The sequence below is a fragment of the Pezoporus occidentalis genome, unplaced genomic scaffold, assembly GCF_034315485.1.
Source record: "Pezoporus occidentalis ecotype Australia unplaced genomic scaffold, CSIRO_AGI_Poc_V1 ctg92, whole genome shotgun sequence".
Lineage (NCBI taxonomy): Eukaryota > Metazoa > Chordata > Aves > Psittaciformes > Psittacidae > Pezoporus > Pezoporus occidentalis.
In genome coordinates this window covers 994,038-1,014,523 of record NW_026916284.1, presented here as the reverse complement: position 1 = coordinate 1,014,523, position 20,486 = coordinate 994,038, and the positions used below count along the sequence as shown (strand labels likewise).

At 59.1% G+C, this 20,486-nt stretch overlaps 4 protein-coding genes across 24 annotated transcripts in view; 3 read left to right on the top strand and 1 right to left on the bottom strand.

The window, feature by feature from the left end:
* The window catches only part of PLEKHA6 (pleckstrin homology domain containing A6), a 43,082-nt gene extending 35,037 nt beyond the window's left edge, over positions 1-8,045 (top strand). For 16 of the 19 annotated variants that reach the window (XM_062605488.1, XM_062605472.1, XM_062605475.1 and 13 more), the window contains 13 exons: positions 227-376; positions 576-671; positions 971-1,082; positions 1,196-1,335; positions 1,861-2,010; positions 2,940-3,057; positions 3,157-3,266; positions 3,640-3,822; positions 3,948-4,112; positions 4,671-4,804; positions 4,938-5,080; positions 6,140-6,263; positions 6,778-8,045. In XM_062605488.1, coding sequence (XP_062461472.1) covers positions 227-376; positions 576-671; positions 971-1,082; positions 1,196-1,335; positions 1,861-2,010; positions 2,940-3,057; positions 3,157-3,266; positions 3,640-3,822; positions 3,948-4,112; positions 4,671-4,804; positions 4,938-5,080; positions 6,140-6,255 — 1,617 coding nt within the window. In that variant the 3' untranslated portion in view covers positions 6,256-6,263; positions 6,778-8,045. The remainder of the gene's footprint in view (positions 1-226; positions 377-575; positions 672-970; positions 1,083-1,195; positions 1,336-1,860; positions 2,011-2,939; positions 3,058-3,156; positions 3,267-3,639; positions 3,823-3,947; positions 4,113-4,670; positions 4,805-4,937; positions 5,081-6,139; positions 6,264-6,777) is intronic. The other 3 variants (XM_062605482.1, XM_062605491.1, XM_062605474.1) reach the window with 2 other exon arrangements.
* Positions 1-20,486, bottom strand: part of LOC134157043 (adenosine receptor A3-like) — a 122,566-nt gene that overhangs the window by 94,853 nt on the left and 7,227 nt on the right. The window lies entirely within an intron of this gene.
* GOLT1A (golgi transport 1A) lies at positions 9,288-10,852 on the top strand. Its single transcript, XM_062605450.1, has 5 exons — positions 9,288-9,406; positions 9,889-9,980; positions 10,095-10,273; positions 10,367-10,430; positions 10,549-10,852. The coding sequence occupies exons 1-5, from the start codon at positions 9,382-9,384 to the stop codon at positions 10,585-10,587; spliced, it is 399 nt and encodes a 132-aa protein (XP_062461434.1). The 5' UTR covers positions 9,288-9,381; the 3' UTR covers positions 10,588-10,852.
* REN (renin) lies at positions 15,705-20,276 on the top strand. Of its 2 annotated transcripts, none has more exons than XM_062605613.1 (9): positions 15,705-15,859; positions 16,315-16,471; positions 16,602-16,725; positions 16,933-17,051; positions 17,193-17,389; positions 18,371-18,493; positions 19,035-19,179; positions 19,296-19,394; positions 19,643-20,276. In XM_062605613.1, the coding sequence occupies exons 1-9, from the start codon at positions 15,759-15,761 to the stop codon at positions 19,802-19,804; spliced, it is 1,227 nt and encodes a 408-aa protein (XP_062461597.1). In that variant the 5' UTR covers positions 15,705-15,758; the 3' UTR covers positions 19,805-20,276. The 2 variants fall into 2 exon arrangements, with proteins under 2 accessions (XP_062461597.1, XP_062461596.1); XM_062605612.1 differs by having other exon boundaries at positions 17,193-17,398.

Sequence of the window (20,486 nt, the reverse complement as noted above, 5' to 3'; positions counted from 1 at the left end):
AAGCCCCTCTCCAGCTTTCCTGCAGCCCCTTTAGGCACTGGAGCTGCTCTAAGCTCTCTCCCATGGAGCCAGGCTGAGGGAGCTGGGCTTGTTCAGCCTGGGCCCAATGCCCCGGCCATGCCACAGTCCTGGACTCCCTGTGTGTTAATGCCCTGTTGAGGACAGGACCCGTAGCTCCTGCACCAGCCAGGCTCTGAGAGCTGCATCCCCCATCTATTCCCCCAAGGAGAGCCTGGAGAGTGCCCTGATGGGGACGCACCAGGAGCTGGAGATGTTCGGGAGCCAACCTGCCTACCCAGAGAAGCTGCTGCACAAGAAGGAATCCCTCCAGAACCAGCTCATCAATATCCGTGTGGAGCTGTCCCAGGCCAGCACGGTAACAGGCTCCTCCTCTGCTCCATCTCTGGATGTCCTCTACCTGCTACCATCTCTTTTCTCCTCCTTCCCTGCTTGGGGGGGTTCTGTGGGGTGCAGCATCCTCCTGCTTTCCTGGGTGCTCCCACTCTCATTGCTGCTGCCAGCCATGGGATAATCCAGCCAAAACCCTTCCCACCAACCCATCTTCCCCCTTCCAGGCCCTGGCAAACAGCACTGCTGAGTACGAGAGCCTGGAGAGCGAGGTGTCCACCCTGCACGATGACCTCTGGGAGCAGCTCAACCTGGACATCCAGGTGAGTGAGTGGTCCCCACACCGTCCCCATGGAGGTGGAAGCCCCCTGCTTCCTTCCACTCTCTGCTCCCCACAAGGAGCCAATGTGCAAGCGGCTGCTCCATGCTCAGCCCTTGGTGTCCTGCTTTGGCCAGGGGGGCTGAGGAACCTCTAGGTGTCATCAAGGGGCTGGGTTAGTGCTCCCCATGCTGCTGAGGAGCAGAACTGTGGCTGTGCCTGCACCCGTGGGTCCCATGGCTTGGGGCTGGGGGTCTGACAGCATCAGGACCCTCTCTGCCCACTGCCTTTTCTCCCCTGCAGAACGAGATGCTGAACCGGCAGATCCAGAAGGAGATCTGGCGGATCCAGGATGTGATGGAGGGGTTGAGGAAGAACAACCCATCCCGCGGCACGGACACGGCCAAGCACAGAGGTGAGCGGGCTCCATCCCTTGCACAGCCCAAACCCCCGGTGCCATGAGGCAGACGGCAGCATCCACTTGGGCACACGGAGGCCCTGATGGGATGCCCTTCTTCTCCTCCGCAGTGGCCATGGGCCCCTCAGGAACGTACAGCTCCAACAGCCCCACCAGCCCCCTGAGCTCTGCCAGCCTCACCAGCCCCCTCAGCCCCTTCTCCCTCGTCTCTGGCTCCCAGGGATCGCCCACGAAGCCAGGACCTGGTGAGGTGAGTGAGAGGGGATGGCCCAAGGGAGCCCTTGGGTCCTGAGCCCTCATCCCGAGGGATGCTCAGGCACCAGGCAGAGACTGTGTCTGTGTTTCCCTATGGCTCTGCCTGGGGACACCGTTTTGGCCACATGCATGGGCTGTGGTGTCTCCCGGTGACACCTGGACCCTTGGTCCTTGCAGGGGCTGCAGCTGGGCTTTGCAGCCTTTGGCTTCAGGACCAGCTCCTGCTGGCGCCACAGTCCCCTTTCATTGCCGTTGCTCGGGGTTTGGCAGCTCCTCACCTTCCTCCATGTGAAGTTTAAGGTGGAATTTGGTACACTTGGGGGCTGTCAGCCCCATGCTCAGGGGCAGGCGAAGGGAAGCACGGACCTCCCTGCATGGGGACAGGGAGCACGGAGCCGCGGGAGCTGCTCTCCCTCCTCAGCTCATTGCTTTGCTCTGTGTTGTCTGGATCTTTAACTCTCTCTTCCTCCCCGGCTCTCTCTTCTCTGCTCTCACGCCTCCCGCTCCTCTCCAACCCCAGGAACCAGGCCCGCCTCGACCTCCCCTCCCCAAGTCCTACGTGCCCCTGGAGTCTCCTCCGAGCATCCCTCCGCTCCCCAGCGAGAGCCGGCTCTGGCCCTACCCCACCTCCCCGTCCTGGCAGCAAGGCGGCGAGGCCAAGAGGGGACAGGTACCGAAACCTCTCCAGAGCAGCGGCCGCATCCTCTTCCTCCCCGAGACATCGGGGCTGGGATGAGGCAGGCGATGGGGACGTCCCCGCTCCTGCCCTGGCAGGGGGACAGGGGCAGTGTGGAGGTGACAGTTGGCATGGGGATTGCAGCATGTGGCTGGTACCTGCCCTCTCCAAGGGGAGCGATGGGCAATGGCCCTCCTGCACCTGCCCGGTCCCCTGCACTCACTGCTCTTGCTCAGGACAGGGACTGGCTCCTCCTGGGTAGCCCCTGGCATCATCCCCTCTGCTTTCCTCACCTCTTTTGCTGTCCTTCCATGGCTCCCCATCAAGCTCTGACAATGGGGGTGACTCCCCCCCCCCCCCAACTCCTGCCCACCCAGGGCAAACACAGATCTAGGAATTCCTAGCATCAGGATGCATGCACACAGGGGCTGGCATCACAAAGCAGTGGCTGTGCTGTGTTGGGAATGGTTCTGGGCATGACTATAGGTGCAGGAACACCTCCAGCAGCCGTGGGGTATCCCAGTCCTGGCTGCATGCTGATCTGTGGGGTGTAAGGGGTGTTGGGATGCATCATGCCCACGCAGAGCACAGGGTGGTTGAGGGGGGGGCACACTGCGCTCCCTGGCCTGGTGCTGGACCCCTCCATCACATTGGTGTTGATGCCTGGGCTCTGGGCAGGACTTTCCCATGGGATGCAAGCAGGGAAGGACCCCAAAACTGGCCTTCTGCTCGCTCTCTGCTGCTGCATGGTGCCAAATCCTGCCCCTGTGAGACCACATCCCCTCCGGAGGGCATGGATCTTGCTCATGTCTGTGTGTCCATCCGCTCCTCGGGGCTGCATGTTCACCACACCGCTGTGGGGAGCAGCAGCTCTGTCCCCAGGCAGGACAGGGGCTCACAGGGGACCCGTTTCCCTCCTGCAGCCCAAGCCAAGCTATGAGCAGAGCAAGAAGGATGCTCAGCGACCAGCACCCTCCGGTCCCCAGGCCGAGGGGCTCCGGCAGGAGCAGGAGGCAGAGAAGCAGGCAGCTCTCAACAAGGGTATGGCATTGGGAATGGCACATCCCCACTCCAACCCGGTGTCCTGCTGGGCCCCGACCATGGTCCCCAAGGGGGTTCAGCCTGGTGTTTGTTCTGCAGTGGGCATCGTGCCCCCCAGGACCAAGTCTCCAGCAGAGGAGGAGGTGATGCCAGCGGCTGGAGTGCCACGGAGGAGCAGTGGTGGCATGGCCAACGGGCTCGGCTCCAAGGTAGGGCTCGTGTCCAAGGGTTGGGGCCGGGTGCTGGGGTTGGGACAGCAAAGGGGGTCTCTATTGCAGTCGTGGACCCTGTTACTGCAGTTTAGATGGAGCTGAGGAACAATTCCTGCCCCAGAGGGTGCTCAGGCATCAGAACGGGCTGCAGTCACCATCCCTGCAAGTGTTCACACACCGTGGAGACGAGGCCTCAGTGCCATGGGTTAGGGGTGACCTTGGCACTGCTGGGCAATGGTTGGACATCATCTTAACGGTCTTTTCCAACCTGGTTGATTCCATGGCTCCACATCTCCCCTGGGCGCAGCAGCCGGTTGCAGGTGGGGTTGTGGATGGGGATGCGTGACCATGGGGCTGGGCTCCCCGACAGGAGAGACCCAAGAGCGCTGTGTTCGCCAACGAGACGAAGGTGAAGATGAGTGTGGAGGAGCAGATCGACCGCATGAAGCGGCACCAGAGCGGCTCCATGAAGGAGAAGCGGCGCAGCCTGCAGCTCCCTGGCACCCAGCAGCCCGAGCCCCCCAGCACGAAGGCACCCGCTTCATATAAAGTGGTGAGTCCCTGCACCGACCACCTTTGCTCTGCAGAGGTCCCTCATGGAGCAGAGTGGACCCCGGGGCTGGGGAAGGGGTGATGGTGGCGTCCCGGGGTGCTCAGTGGGACCGGGGTCCCTCGCAGGTGCGCCGGCACCGCAGCATCCATGAGGTGGACATCTCCGACCTGGAGGCAGCGCTGCGCTCCGATGACCCCAGCAAGGTCTATGAGACCCCCCAGGAGGAGATCGCCCGCCTGCGCAAGATGGAGCTGGAGCCACAGCACTACGATGTGGACATCAACAAGGAGGTGAGGAGGAGCTGTCCTGGGGAGCTGCAGCCTGGGCATGGGCACCCCTCGCTCTGAGGTTTGGAATGGTTTGTGTTGGAAGGGACCTCAAAGCTCATCCAGCTCCAACCCCTGCCATGGGCAGGGACACCTTCCACTGGAGCAGCTTGCTCCAAACCCCTGTGTCCAACCTGGCCTTGAGCACTGCCAGGGATGGGGCAGCCACAGCTTCTCTGGGCACCCTGTGCCAGTGCCTCAGCACCCTCCCAGGGAAGAGCTTCTGCCTAAGAGCTCATCTCAGTCTCCCCTGGGGCAGGTTAAAGCCATTCCCCTTGGCCTGTCCCTACAGGCCCTTGTCCCAAGCCCCTCTCCAGGTTTCCTGCAGCCCCTACAGGCACTGGAAGACTGTTTAAGCTCAACCCTATGGTGTCAATCCACCCTATATTGGTCAGGGTCCTGGAGGCTCTGCTGGTGCCTGGCCAGGGGCTGCCCTTGCCTGCTGGGTGTTGGGAGCTGGGGTCAGCGTGGACACAGGTCCCCAGTGTCCAGCACCCAGCTCATCCCTGCCACTGCCCCCAGCTCTCCACACCGGACAAAGTGCTCATCCCCGAGCGGTACGTGGAGCTGGAGCCGGATATGCCCCTCAGCCCCGAGGAGATGAAGGAGAAGCAGAAGAAGGTGGAAAGGATCAAGACCCTCATTGCCAAATCCAGGTGAGGCCGCTGTGCCCGTGTCCCCATCACCCTGGGGCACCAACCACCCGCCTGCACCCCCTTCCCTGGCCGTCCCCATGGGGTCTCCCCCTTTGGGTGCATACATGGGTGCTGATGCCGGTGCTGTGTGCAGCCTGCAGAACGTCATCCCCCTGGGCGAGGGGGAGCTGGACGCTCCCCAGGACCCCGAGACCCAGCTGCAGGAGCAGGAGAAGAGGATCGAGATCTCCTGTGCTCTGGCTGCTGAGGCCTCGCGCCGGGGCCGCATGCTCTCGGGTAAGGACCAGGCAGGGGATAGGGGTTGGAGCTGCCAGCCCCATGGCAGAGCAGACCATGGGCAGTGTCATGGATGCAGGAGTGGGGTATGGGCTGCACAAGGCACCAGGAGCAAGGGGCAATACGGGCAGGAGACCAGGCTGCATCCATCCTGGAGCAGGGGGAGACCCAGCCTGGGGATGCCAGCAGTGCTTTCCCTGCGGCAGTGCTGAGCATGGAAGGATGGAGCAGCCTCTTTGGCTGGGCACAGGTTTCAGCACCAGATTTCAACCCTGGCAAGGCTGCAGGATGGAGCTCCCGGCCATGCAGCGTGTGGTGGCCACCATGTCCAATCCAGTGCGGTGACACCATGTCCAACCCAGTGTGGTGACACCATGTCCAACCCAGTGCGGTGACACCATGTCCAACCCAGTGCGGTGACACCATGTCCAACCCAGTGCGGTGACACCATATCCAATGCAATGTGGTGACACCATATCCAATCCAATGTGGTGACACCATGTCCAATCCAGTGTGGTGACACCATGTCCAACCCAGTGCGGTGACACCATATCCAATCCAATGTGGTGACACCATGTCCAACCCAGTGCGGTGACACCATGTCCAACCCAGTGCGGTGACACCATGTCCAACCCAGTGCGGTGACACCATGTCCAACCCAGTGTGGTGACACCATGTCCAACCCAGTGCGGTGACACCATATCCAATGCAATGTGGTGACACCATATCCAACCCAGTGCGGTGACACCATGTCCAACCCAGTGCGGTGACACCATATCCAACCCAGTGCGGTGACACCATGTCCAACCCAGTGTGGTGACACCATGTCCAACCCAGTGTGGTGACACACCGTGCCTTGTCCATGAGGAGCCCTGCAGGGAGCTCACGTGTGCGTGCTGCGGCCGGGGGCTGCTGTGGCTGTGTCCCCCATCCCCGCTTGCTTCCCCCCTGCCTTCCTCTCCATTCCCCCCCCTCTAACCTCTCGCTGTTCGCCTCCCTGCCCTGGCTGCCACCGGCACCTCGTGCTCTTCAGCCCCTTCTCCCGTTTCTCGTTTCCAGCTCAATGCGCTACCCCCAGCCCTCCCACCTCCCCAGCCTCCCCGACTCCACCGACCAACCCCCTCTCGTCTGAAACACCCCGCGGCGCCGACAACAGCCATTTTATGCGTGTCTGAGCCATGAAGTAAGCACCAATTCTCTCCTGTTTCATCCCATCCTCTCTCCATCCCCGTGGTTGGGGGGGGGGGGGGGGAAGGTCTGGGGTGCCTCCTCTGCTCCCGGTGTCCATCCATCGCTGCTTGCTCCAGCTAACATTTCCCAAGCCACGTCAGCCCCGCCTCCTCTCATGGACCAAGTGCAAGTGTCCTCCAAAGTGAAGCCCCTGGGCTGGGTCAGAGACCCCAAAATGGGCAGGGGGGAGGCTCAGCCTGTCAATGCAGGGTGCCAAAAGGGGGTCTCGCAGCCAGGCTCTGGGGTACACCCACCCTGGTACGTCCATGGTGGTGGCTGCAAACTGGGCGTCACGGCATCCCCCTGCTTGCTTGGAGGTTCCCCCATGGAGCTGGGGGCATGGACCCAAATCTGCACTAGGTTCTCCTCCAAGCAGGGGAGGAGATGGGTCTATGGGGTGGGCACAGGGGCTACCCCATCACCAGCCACCCCACACATAGCTCAGCCCCACTCTTCTCTCCCTCCAGCTCAAGCCCTGGCTGCTGCCGGCTCTATCAAGTTCCACGGGGCCACATTTTAGCCCCCGGCACGACACCAAATCTCTCGCCATCGTCTTCGGTTCTCCTGGACCCCCCTTTCTCTCCCATGGATGGCGAGTGGGAAGATGCAGCACCGACAGCACCGGCGGCTCTGCCTTGTCCTGGAGGAGATGTGTGGGGTTTTAGGGGTGTCCACTGCAGAGCGTGGTCCCCAAGGAGCCCCTGGGCTGCCATCCACGGTGTCCTGGGTGTCAGGCTTGTGTGGATGCCCAAGCAGGAGCATCTGCTGTGCCGCTGAGCATGGGACTCCCCAGCTCCCCGTGCTGATGTGTTGGTCTCCCAAAGGTCTATGAAGGGGTTCTCCTGCATGGAGACCAGCCAGCGCCCACCGTGGATGGTGCTTCCACCATACACCGGACATGGATGCTCCATCTCTGCTCCTCGGGCACATCTTCCCTTCCCTGTGCTCTGAACTTGCTGTTAGCATCCGTCCGGCTGGCAGAGCCTGGCCTGTCCCAGCCCACAGGAGGATAAGGAGCTGTATCAGGAGCAGGATGGATGGACGTGGGACTGGGGATGACACGGAGGTGCCTGGGGGAGCACTGTGCTTGGGCTCAGGGGGGTAAGGGGCTGCCTGGGGCACTGGTGCACCGCTGGCACGGAGCAGAAGGTCTGGGCACGGATGGGGATGTTGCATGGGAATGGGAGGTGTGAGATGGGACAGTGATGCCACAGGCTCAGCAGGGATCCCTCTGTGGTGGATGGGATGGTGAGGGAAGGGGAAGGGGTTTGGGGCCAGGTGGTACCTCTGGCTCAACCCTATTTGGCACCAGGTCTTACCCCAAGACCTGGCCATTGTGCTCCAGAGCCTTCAACTCGTCTGGGTTCCCTGTAGCAAGTTTCCCCTTTTCTTTAGCTTTCTGGAGGGAGGGAAACAAGGCTGGTTCTGCCTGGAAAAGTGGAATTCCACACCAGGTCGTGGGTATGGCAGGGCTGGCACGGGCAAGGCGGGTGGTGTGAGGAGCTGGAAACCCTCCATCCTGCAGCTCTTTCCTTTCTGGCCTGATTCTGACCCCATCCCCCTGCATCCCCATCGCCCCCATCTCAGCAATACCGGTAGGATCCCAGAGCCCCAAATCCCGCTCCGCTCCCGAGCTTCCCGCAGCCCTCTTAGCTCATAAAGCTGGCCCTTTATTTTGCTATTACATGCCTTAATATATGTTTTATGGAAATTATACATTTATAATATATATCTATATTTGGGTTTCTCTTCTTTTCGGGAGGTACTGTGTTGTGCTGAGCTCTGTCTCTGCAGGGTGGTTGGCACCAGCCCTGCTCATGAGTTCCAAAAGCAGATTCTTTGCCAATTTATCAGAGGGGGGAGGGAACAAACAAACAAAAAAACCTATTTAAAAATATCTATTTTTTCTGCTTTTATTAAAAGCAAATTTATTTAAAAATAAAGTATAAAGAGACTGTAAGTTTTAAGAGATGATGCATTTATTGCCCTGGCCGGGGTGGGCTCCCCAGCTTGTGTAACTGGGGCAGACCCCCCCCTTACACAGACTGTGGGGACACCACTGGGGACCACGTATGGTGCATGGTTGTATCCCAGCTCCATCAGGGAGCCGAGAGGGTTCACAGCCCCATAGGCATCAATTCCCACCTCCGAGGACCGGAGAGGATGAGGATGCATCTGAGCCTTCCCCAAGGCCCTGCCCTGGTGTGGAACCCCCGTGGTTGTCATTTTGGGTTTTTGTTGTTTTGTTTTTCAGAGAACTCGATTCTTAGTTTTATTTTGGTTATTATTTTTCATAACACTTCATATACCAGTGACTTGTAACCGAGAAAGGATTTGCATCGGGAGGAAATCTATTTATGCACTGGGGAGGGTGGGAGGGAGGCATTTGTTTTCGGGGGGGTTTGCTAGTGTTAGAGAAATAAAAGTATCTAAGAAACAAGAAGGTGTCAGAGTCTTTTGTCTGGAGGTGACCTCAGATAACAATAATAGCATAGTCATGGAATGGTTTGGGTTGGAAGGGACCTTAAACCTCATCCAGCTCCAACCCCTGCCCCAGGCAGGGACCCCTTCCATAGAGCAGCTTGCTCCAAGCCCCCGTGTCCAACCTGGCCTTGAACACTGCCAGGGATGGGGCAGCCACAGCTTCTCTGGGCACCCTGTGCCAGCGCCTCAGCACCCTCACAGGGAAGAGCTTCTGCCTAAGAGCTCATCTCAGTCTCCCCTGGGCAGGTTAAAGCCATTCCCCTTGGCCTGTCCCTACATCCCTTGTCCCAAGCCCCTCTCCTGGTTTCCTGCAGCCCCTTTAGGCACTGGGAGCTGCTCTTCCCCCTGTTTCAGGGATTGCTCCAAGCACATCCAAGGAGGATGCTCAGGGAGGACAGGACCAGGCAGGGGACCAGCACCGGTGCTCACTCCACAGCGATGCCCAACCACCACATCCCGCTCCAGAGGTGCCACAGGCAATTCCAGGCTGTTAATGATTTCCAGGATGACGTGGGGACTAAAGGCCTTTCCAAGGGTCACTGCCGGCGGAGGGCACGTGGAAGCCGTGGCCCAGCCCCATTGCCAAGATGGTGTCTCTGACTGACTTCCAGCGTAAGCAGATGTGGGGTGGCTGTGTCCTGGAGGTGATGCCCATTCCCGTGGGACCAAGGCACAGTTTTGAGATGCTGGCTGGGGTGGTTGGGGCAGGGAGAGGGACAATGGCAAGTCCGGTTGGGGGGATGCAGTGGGAGCGTGGCCGGGATGTGGGGACCAGTGTGTAAGGACTGGGGTCCTGCAGAGCGGGGTTTGTCCCCATCATCTGCCCAAGGTCTGCATCGGGAACAGCCACCCTGGCTCATCCAGAGAGCATTCCCAGCTTCTCCCACCAGCTGCCTGCACTGACACCCTCATGCCACTGCTCCGAAAGATGCTGGAAACGGCTTTCCCATGGGCAGGTGGAAAGGCTGTTTCTAAGCTCTGGAGACAAATCCAAAGTGCATTCCTGGAGGGAGTGAGCCAGGGAGGTGCTGAAGAGCACCCCCAAGGTGGGACCTGAGCTGTGAGCTCCATCCTCAGCCCTCCATCCTACACAGGGATCGGCGTGGGACTGGTCGGCTTTGGGATCTTCTTCGTCCTTTTCGGGGTGCTCTTGTACTTCGACTCAGTGCTCCTGGCCTTTGGGAACGTGAGTACAGTGGGACTGGGGCTCCCAATCCCAACCCGCAGCAGGCACAGATGCCCAGGATGGAGCAAAGCATTGGGCTGGGTTTCCCTGACCTGCTCCCTGGCATCCTCCCAGATCCTCTTCCTCTCCGGCTTGGTCTTCATCATCGGCTTCAGGAGGACCTTCACCTTCTTCTTCCAGCGGCCAAAGCTGAAGGGCACCAGCTTCTTCCTCGGGGGGGTCATCATTGTCCTCATGCGGTGGCCAATCCTGGGCATGCTGCTGGAGGCTTACGGCTTCATCACCCTCTTCAGGTCCGTGCCATGCACCCAGCCAGGGTGGGCTGCGGAGCGGGAGCTCCTCATGCCCTGCGGTGGCTCTTAACAGAGCCTTTTGGTTTGATACAGGAGCTTCTTCCCTGTGGCTTTTGGGTTTTTTGGCTCGCTGGTGAACATCCCGGTGCTGAGCAAGGTGAGCAGGGCGCTGGGCATGGTTCACATGGGCTGAGGTGGCTCCATGGATGGAGGTGGCACAGGGACCAACGTGGGCATCATTGGAGGTGGCTGATCAGGCTCTGCCCCTGTTGCAGCTCTTGCAGAAGGTGGGAGACAGCAGCTCCATGGTGTGACCTGCAAGAAGGACCCAGTCACTGGAAACGGGATGGAGCAAGCCCTGCCTCCAGCTCTTCCATAGGGAGCTGTTGCCTCTCTCAGCCCCAGGGCCCTTGGCACTGGTCAGAACCACCCTGTGATGGGGATGATGCCTCAGGAGCAGCTCCTGAGGAGGCTCCAGCAGCAGACACTGTTCCAGATGGGATCTGGGAATATTTTGTGTTATTTTCTGCCTTTTTGTCTTCCCTTGTTGAAAGACTCCATTAAAACATGTGTCTGAGACCAGTGACTGGAGGTGGCACATGGAGCTTCCCGTTGGCATGGCTGCGAAAGGCACATGGATCTTCCCATCAGCGCGGTTGGAGATGGCACAGGGACCTTCCCATGGCCACCAATGGAGGTGGCACATGGACCTTCCCATGCATGACTGGAGATGGCACAGGGACCTTTCATGAGCCCCATCCAGCTCTGGCAGCCCTGCTTGCACTGGCACTGCCTTCCCATGGATCCCATGGGAATGTGGGCTGCGGAAGGGGGCGAGGGTTTAGGAAAACACCCATTAAACCACATTAACCTGCCATGACCTGATCCAAGGAGGATAAATCACCCCGGTCCCATTCAGTGACCAAGAAAAAGCGAATGACGTGGGGTTCTGAATTCATTGAGGTGCTGGGCTGGGAGAGTTTCAGTGCTGGGATGTCTGAGTGTTACGGGCCAGGACTTCTGTTTCCCATAGACCTGTTTCCTGTGGGATGGAGCAGAGCCGGGATGAGCATCCCTGGCTGCGAGGGGCTGGGGGAGCATCACAGCAGGCAGGGACCTGAGCACAGTGCAGAGCTCTCCCAGCCCCACTTCAGATGATTCCAAAGGAGCTGGTTTGTTCCTCCTCTCCCCAGGAGCGCTCCTGGAGGACTGGTTGGGGAGCCCATTGGGTCTGTACAATCAGACACAAGCAGAGGGGATGCGAGCCGGGTTCCTGGGAGCACTTGGGGAGCTGGGTGCAAGCAGGAGTTTAATTAAGCCAAGGCAATCACATCAAAGCTGGTCCCTGTGTGGATGCCCCTCTTAACTGGCAGGAATTAATTAAGGAGTTGGAGTTAAACCTGTTTCCTCTCGCTGGAGCTGGTGGCTCTGCCTGTGGCACTTCACAGCTCCTGCAGCAGGTTTGGACCAGGTCAAAGCAGAGCTGGGATCTGCTCTGGCTGCTCAGCTGGCGTGGGAGAACTCATTTGGGCTCCTAAACCCAGCCCCAGCAGCCAGGATGAGCCCCTGGGATCCAATGGATGAGCAGGTATAAATCAGGGCAGCCCTGTCCCTGAGCTCGGTATGGCTGCGCTGTATCCATAGGAGGTCTGGCTAAGGGGAAGCTGTAGCTGGTTTTGGGGTCTCTGCCTTTACTGTGAGTACAGATTGCAGTAGAAGGTATTTGAGAAGGGTTAAAGAGAGCTTCCTGGCATCAGCCTGGCTGTGAGCAGGAGGAGGGTAGAGTTGGGTTCAGCTCCCCTGGTATCAGGGACAGCTTTGATGATAAAGCACAAGGATTTGGAGCAGAGCAAGAGCTGCTTGTTGAGGAGGGATGAGAGAGGAAGCATGTGCCTGGATATCACAGGGGTAAGTGAGGGCTGCAGCATCCCTAAAGCCCCTCTGTCATTCCTGTCTTGGTTTCACCCCAGCTGAAAGCTTGTACTTGGGCTGCAGAGCAGCTGTGTGCTCTTGGTTCACCCTGCTGGGAAAATCAAGCCAGGCTGGAACATTATGGAATGGTTTGGGTTGGAAGGGACCTCAAAGCTCACCCAGTCCCAACCCCTGCCACAGGCAGGGACCCCTTCCACTGGAGCAGCTTGCTCCAAGCCCCTGTGTCCAACCTGGCCTTGAACACTGCCAGGGATGGGGCAGCCACAGCTTCTCTGGGCACCCTTCACAGGGAAGAGCTTCTGCCTAAGAGCTCATCTCAGTCTCCCCTCGGGCAGGTTAAAGCCATTCCCCTTGGCCTGTCCCTACATCCCTTGTCCCAAGCCCCTCTCCAGGTTTCCTGCAGCCCCTTCAGGCACTGGAGCTGCTCTCAGGTCTCCCCTTCAGGAGCCTTCTCTTCTCCAGGCTGCCCCAGCCCAGCTCTCTCAGCCTGGCTCCAGAGCAGAGCTGCTCCAGCCCTCGCAGCATCTCCATGGCCTCCTCTGGCCTCGCTCCAACAGCTCCACATCCCTCCTGTGCTGCTGCCCCAGAGCCGGATCAGGGCTGCAGGGGGGGTCCCATGAGAGCAGAGGAGCAGAATCCCCATCCCTGGCTGGCAGTGAGGGATGCTCTGCAGCAGGATCCAGGCCCAGGGCATGGTTTATTGCAGGGGAACCTTTCCCCCTGGCTCAGTGAACTGCCCTTTCTACGAGCCCTGCCAGAGCAGTTCTGGTTTGCTTGACGTCAATGGCCCAATTCCCCTGGTGCTGGTGCCGTCCGGAGCCTCCTCTAAGTCCTCCCCAGAAGCTGCTTCTATGCTTGAGCTTTTCAGTCATCTGGAACCGAGCACCTTTGGAAGCCTCCTGTGTTTTTACTAACAACAACCTCATGGTCTGGAGGAGAGTGTGGGAAGCCCGGAACCGTGCTTGCCTTCTTGGGCTGCTTTACAAGATCCCTCAAGGAGCAGGGCTGCTCAGCAAAGCTTCCTGATGAGCCCCATTTAGAGAGGGAACTACTGAATATTTCAGGTTTTATTTTAAGTGTGCTTGTTCAGCCCAGCACTGAAGGAACCCATTTATCCTGCAGGAAAGCGTTCCTCTCTCTCTGGAAAGCATTATCCCTGCATTCATTCCTGCCTTGATCATTTGACTCCTTGAAAGCAGGCAAGGAAATAACTGAAGAGCTTTCCCCTGCTATTTCCAGGTGAGCTGCTCTTTATAGGGCATGTAACTGTAGGAACCCCCAGCCCCTTGCAGCAGGTTCCCCATAGCAGTGCACAGGTTGAGGTTGCAGCCTTGCCTGGTGGCCTGTTACCTTCAGTAATTGCCAGATGGGGTTTAAGGGATGCTTTGAGGCTGTCAGGGCAAAGTTGAGCTTCTTCCCTGTGCTCTGGGTCTCCTGAAGGGCTAGGGATCAAATTGATGTGGTCCAGAGCTTGTTATGTCCCAGTGCTCCTTCCTCCGGGCACTGCCTGGCCCTCGGGCTCCTTCCTTCCTCTAACCCTGTGCACAAAACCACCCGTTGCAGGTTATTTAAGCCCCATATCAAGTCTTTCCCATGCACCAGCTCCTCATCCCTGCTGCAAAGGCGACTGGAAAATGCCTTGAGGTACCCTGTGCTGAGGAGCATCCTCAGCCCTGGTGCTACCAGCAAGGCAGGTCAACCTCAGGGCTAGCACTGGCCGCTGTAAGGTAACAGTGGGCTTGGGTAAGGTGGTTTTGCCTGTTTATGTCTTGTTTTCCCTTCCAAGCGAAGGGATTGTGGTGCCATTCCTGTGGCAGGGAAGGGTTGTCTTCCTCCAGGACTGGAGCAGGCTGGTGCTGCCTTTGCCCTGGTACCCAAAGCATCCTGCTCTGGCTGCCCCATGGAGAGGAGTCCATACGTCTGTCCTAGGAGAAAACCATGTCCAGAGCTCCCCAGAGCCTGCAGATGTGTCTTTTGCCCTGTGTCCACCTCCCCTTGGCTGATGTGGCCCCTTCCCTTTGCAGTCACACTCAGCCCTGGCCTCTCCCTTGGGGAATGATGCTCGGCGGAGCAGGCAGAGCCCATGGGATGCCCGGGAAGTGGATTTATGTTTGTGGCTCCTCACCATGTTTTAGCTCCTGACCCCTGCACCTCGCTGCAACCTGTGCCAGGGCATGAGGGTCCCCTGAGTGACGCAGCACCGGGACCCAGCGTGGGAAAGGACGTCAAGGCCGGGGGCAGTGGGGCTGCAATCCATGGGGCAGAGCCTGCCGAGGTCAGCCTTGCCCTGGCTCCAAGTGCCCCAGCCAGAATCCCATGGGGAAAGGAGATGTTAGAGCCCCTGTTTCGGGGGGAAGTTGTCTGTAGCTTGTGGGGTGTCCCCCTCAACCCCAGCACCATCACAAGGGTGACAGCAGTGCCTTAAACCCCATCCTCACCAGGAGTACCCCGCTGTGATTGTGTAACGGGGCGTTTGAGGCAGGGGAAAGCCATCAGGTTCCTTCCAGGAACATTTTTATTGCCTTTGCAGTCATTTCCCACTGAGGTTCCCTGAGGTCAAGCACTGGGCTGGGAGCCACAGGGCCTGATCCAGCACCCACCACCCTGCGCTGCCGCGCGAACAGGGGACCAGCGATGCGCCTGGTACAAGGAGCTCCTGCAGCCCACACTGAGGTTTTTGAGCAGCGTCTCCCTTCCGAATCACAGGGCAGGGCTGGGCACAGCAGCTCGGGCACCCAGAGCCACGCTGGGCTCCTCTGCACCCTGCTTGTGCAGGATGGAGAGTGGGGAAAGGGCCCTTCCTCCCGGCTGTGATGTGCCTGGCCAGGCTGTGGACACTTGGATGGATGGGGCTTGGAGCAAGCTGCTCTAGTGGAAGGTGTCCCTGCCTGTGGCAGGGGTTGGGGCTGGGTGAGCTTTAAGCTCCCTTCCAAACCACCCCATGATGATTCTATGAGCTGTGATGAGTTTAGCTGTTCTCTTCCCCAGGCTCTTCATTAAGGCAACCTCAGGGGGCAGGTTCCCACCCACCGTGCTCAGAGCAGCCCCATAAGGGCAGTGGGGTCTGGTAGGCTTGCCACCGGTGTCTGCGTGGCCAAGGGGGGGGCTGTGGCTGAGTGCTCTTGGCTGTTCCCATCCCAGAGCTTCGGGGAAAGCCCCATTCCTCTGGAGCATGGACCTCGGGGATATGTCCTTGGCCACCATCAGCCCCTGCATCAGCATCACCCACCAGCTCCTCTAATTGACATTAGTGCCCTGATGCACCAGTGATGGCTGGGCACCGATGTGTACCAGTGCTATAAACTACAAGGAATGTGGGTTTGCAGCTCCCAGGTATTCACAGCTCCCTCTGCCAGGCACAGGGCTATCCTGACCACGCCACCCTCCACAGGGACTGTCACCATCAGCACCCAGCCATGGGATCCCCAGCCCTCCCCCGGCCAGCAGGGAGGGGAAACCCACAGGGATGCAAAAACCCGGCTATAAAAGCATCCTCCCCTTTGGGATGTGACAGCGCTGCTGGCACAGGAGGTGGCTGCCCAGGGAGAGCACGATGCCAGCAGGACACAGCAGGAGGGTGCAGCAGTATCTGCTGGTCCTGGCCGTGACCTGGGGTGCCACCATCTTCCCCCCAACAGCCCAGGCTTTGCAGAGGTACCAGGCGTGTGTGTTGCACAGCGTGCCGGGTTTCTCTGTCTCCTCTTGCTTCTGGGTGCTGAGGACCAAAGTGTTCTCCTGCTGCGTCCTTGCTGGGAAAACCCTTCCTCCTTTTCTGCTCTAGCACCCCTGCTCCTCCTCACTCCTCTTCCTCTCTCCAGTTGAGCACCGCATGCGTTGCCAGCATCCCTGTCTCCCAAACCACCACGGAGGCCAAGAAGAAGGGATGGGCTTGCAAAGCGAACAAGCCAAGCCTGGGGCTCTTAGATGCTCTGGTGCATCCCTCACGCCGTGGGTCCGGGAGCTCACTCGGGCCTCTCCGGCAGCCCCACGGTGCTGCGGGGAGCTGCTGCCATCTAGAGCCGCCCGGCTGGATTGGTTGGAGAGCTGGGGTGGGAATGGCCGGGATGCGGGGATGCTCGCGGCCCCCCCAGCCGTGTCCTGCCCCACAGGATCGCGCTGCGGAGGATGCCGTCCATCCGGCAGACGCTGCAGGAGATGGGGGTGAAGGTGTCCGAGGTCTTCCCCGAGCTGAGGCACAGCAGAAGCGGCAGCGCAGCCGGTCCCAAGAACGGGACGGCTCCCACCCTCCTCACCAACTACCTGGATGTGAGTCCCACCCCGGTGCAGCCCCCGCTCCCACCCTGCAGGGTGTTTGCTGCTGGGGCTCGGAGCTGCGTGAGCCTTCCCCCATCCTGAGCTGGGTCCCCAGCGATGCTCCGCGTTGTGCCTCTTCCAGACGCAGTATTTTGGTGAGATCAGCATTGGGACCCCTGCCCAGACCTTCAAGGTGGTTTTTGACACGGGCTCGGCCAACCTGTGGGTGCCGTCCTACAAGTGCTCCCCCCTCTACAGCGCCTGCAGTGAGTACAGGGGCTCGGGGGTGATCCCCTGCAGCTCAGTGAAGGGGGGCACCTCCCTGCATCCCAAGAGATCCCAGCTCAGAGTGGATCTCCCCTTGCACAGGGGGTCTCTGTTGGTGTCTGGTCCCTTGGCGCTGGGGCACGGGGTTGGGGGAACGGAGCTGGTGCTGCCATCGCCACCCTGGTGCCCCTTCTCCTTCTGCCCAGTTTCCCACAGCCGCTACGACTCCTCCAAGTCCCGGACGTACATAGCCAACGGCACGGGCTTTGCTATCCGCTATGGGACAGGGAGTGTCAAAGGCTTCCTCAGCCAGGACGTTGTCATGGTGAGCGTGGCCCCTCAGCAAGGAGATGCCCACGTGTGGCTCTGCTCCCCTATATAAGCATCCCCAATTACCCAAGAGTAAGGAGGCTCTTTGGGGTATTAACCCCCTGTGCTGCCACAAGAACAATCCTGCCCTTCCCAGGTATCAGACATCCCCATCATCCAGGTCTTTGCTGAGGCCACGGTGCTGCCTGCCTTCCCCTTCATCTTCGCTAGGTTTGATGGGGTGCTGGGGATGGGCTACCCCAGCCAGGCCATCGATGGCATCACCCCTGTCTTCGACCGGATCCTTTCCCAGCAGATCCTCAAGGAGGACGTGTTCTCAGTCTACTACAGCCGGTGGGTCTTGTGGGGAGCAGGGAGGAGTGGGGTTTTGCAGGGCATGGGCATTGCAGCCACAGGTTTGCATCTTGGGACTGGGATAAGGCTATGGCTGGGGCTGCAGGAGCTGGGGTGGGATGGAGGACATGAGCACAGGGAGGGTACCTCCAGGAGCTGGGCTGGAATGAGGCAGCACAAGAGGCAGATCCATGTGGATGCTTCTCTGGAGCTGCCAGGGCTGGGAGCAGCTGCTCCACGCTCATTTGTCACTGTCGGATTCAATGTCACCAGCCCTGATGGAGGAGCTGGAGCAATAACTGCCAGGATGGATTTCGTGTCTCATCTTTAGGAAGAATGATAAACCCCCCAAATCTGCTGCAGAAACACCTGCATCAGCAACCAAACCTTTCATTTCTTGCCCCAAACTGTTCTGCCCCAACATATTCCCCCCCCCCCCAAGGAACAGTGTGAGGGCAGGTCCTGGCATGGGTACCAGTGACAACCAGACCCACAACCCCATGCTTAGAGCAGGCTCAGTAGCTCTTTACCTCTACTAAAGGTGGATCCATCAATAGCAAACAAAGCCTAATGATGCTGGCTGCTACTGCAGCCTTGTCTGGGTGCTGTACCCCAGTGATGCAGCCACTCTCGGATCACAAGCTTATGGAGCATCCCTCTCTTTGCAGAGCTTCAAAGTAAGAAGATGGAAAGCATGAGCACTCTTGGGACAGCACCCACTAACAGTCACCGGGCAGCAGATCCCATTCCTGCTAATCCCAAGGGCCCGTAGGAGCTTGCACACTGCAGGAGCCAGCTCTGACCTGCTCCGAGACCTCAGCATGCGGCACCCCCTCTCCTCGCACCCCTATGAACTAACTCGGGGCTCCTTCCGCTCCAGCTTGCTCTCACCGCTGCTCTCCGGGTCAGGCTGGTCCCTTCTCCCTGTGTTTTGGGGAGCAGCAGCCAAGGGGAATCACTCCGCTGCACTTTGCATCTTAGGAATGCTGCCCTGAAACCCGGAGGCGAAATCATCCTCGGAGGCAGCGACCCAGCCTACTACACTGGGGACTTCCACTACCTGAACGTCAGCAAGAGCGGCTACTGGCAGATCAGCATGAAGGGGTGAGCACACGGAATGCCTTTGCACAGCACCGAGCCTCATCCTGCAATCCCTGCATGGGCTGGAAAAGGCCTCCCGGATGCTGGGGAAGGCGGTCCATGGGGATGTGTTTTCCTAGTGGATGCTTTTCCCTCTGGAGGGGAGCGGGGTTGGTTCCTCCAGCACTCAGCTGCATCTCAGTGCTCAGCCAGGAGCTGGGGAATGCAGAGGGGGTGGCACCGTGGGCTGATCCAGCTTGGAAGCTGCAGTGGGAGAGTTTAACCCCGGTTAGTCCTGCAGGAGGACTGTGAGGCACTGAAACAATTCTGCTTTGTTGAATCCAACCAAATGAAAGCCACTCGTGATGAAGTTGAGCTTCCACATCTGAGAAGCTCGAGGGGAGGGTTCCCAATGCCCCTGGAGGCTGTGCTTTGGGAGCAGCGTGTGCTCTGCCTGCCAGCATTCCCTGGACAAAGATGGGGTGCATTCACCCATGGTCCTGGCAACCAAGCTGTGGTCACCATGGGAAGCTCATGGTTGCTCCTCTCCCCTTTCCTGCTCCAGGGTGTCTGTGGGGGCTGAAATGCTGTTCTGCAAGGATGGCTGCTCAGCTGCTGTTGACACAGGAGCATCCTACATCACTGGCCCTGCTGGCCCCATCTCTGTGCTGATGAAAGCCATTGGGGCAGCAGAAATGGCTGAAGGAGGAGTGAGTATCCCCCTAACACCCCACTCCATACCCCATTGCCTGTACCCTCGGCTGCCTGTACCCCAGCCCATCCCAATCCCATCACATGAGCTCGGCACTGTCTCCTCCTCCTGCAGTACGTGGTGGATTGTGACCAAGTCCCTCAGCTGCCCAACATCTCCTTCCACCTGGGTGGGAAGGCCTTTGGGCTCAGCGGCTCAGCCTACATCCTTCGGGTAAGCTGCATCCCTCTGTGTGTATCAGAGCTGCACCCTCCTGGCTCCCCTCAAGATGAACCCCAGGACAATGCTGCTTGCTTTCCCCCAAACCAACTTGTTGCTGCTTCCTTGGGTGGTTTCAGGGAGAGCTGGGGTGACACAGGCAGGGATTCTCCTGCCTGGAGGAAGGAATGTCGAAGCCAGGCAGAGGTGGTTGAGCTGGGGACCACAGAGCCTCCGTCACTGCGTGCGTCTCCTCTTTGCAGCAATCCCAGTACGGGGAGGACATCTGCGTGGTGGCTTTCTCAGGGCTGGACATCCCACCCCCGGCTGGTCCCCTCTGGATCCTGGGCGCCAGCTTCATTGGGCACTATTACACCAAGTTTGACCGGCGCAACAACCGCATCGGCTTTGCCACAGCTCGCTGATGGGCAGGGCTGGGGAGAGGGACCGGGACCAACGCGGAGGAGAGAGCATCACCACTGGGAAGAAAGGATTTGAAGTGCAAACCGGGTTTCCTCTCTTTATTGAAGCAACAGCACGACCTCCCCTTCTCCTGCTCCTAAATCCCTGCTCTGCTTCCCAAGAATCTCTGCTAATGGGAAGAACGGAGCCTTAAACACATCCAAAAGTGTCTGGGAATCAAAGCAGGATGCTGTGGCCAGAGCTGCACCTCCAGGGATTCCCAGGCTGATGTGCAATAGTACAAGTGGCACACAGGGAGCTGCTGCTGGCATGGAGATGCTTGCAGGCTGCAGACTGAGGAGGGATGAGCGGTTACTGCTCATGTTGTTCTTTACATGGGAGAAAGACAACCTGGCTGTTTAATGAGAGTTTTAGCTGGTGTTAACCTGGCCCCTCGCCATGACTTTAGTATTAAACAATCTTAGAGCAAAAGGATGCTGAGTGGATGCTTACACTTGCAGAGGGGAGGAATCAGACACATGCAGTACGAGAACAGGACAAGTGTTCCCCTGCTAGGATCCATCACTGCATTTATGTCCTCTGAGCTCTTAGGCAGAAGCTCTTCCCTGTGAGGGTGCTGAGGCGCTGGCACAGGGTGCCCAGAGAAGCTGTGGCTGCCCCATCCCTGGCAGTGTTCAAGGCCAG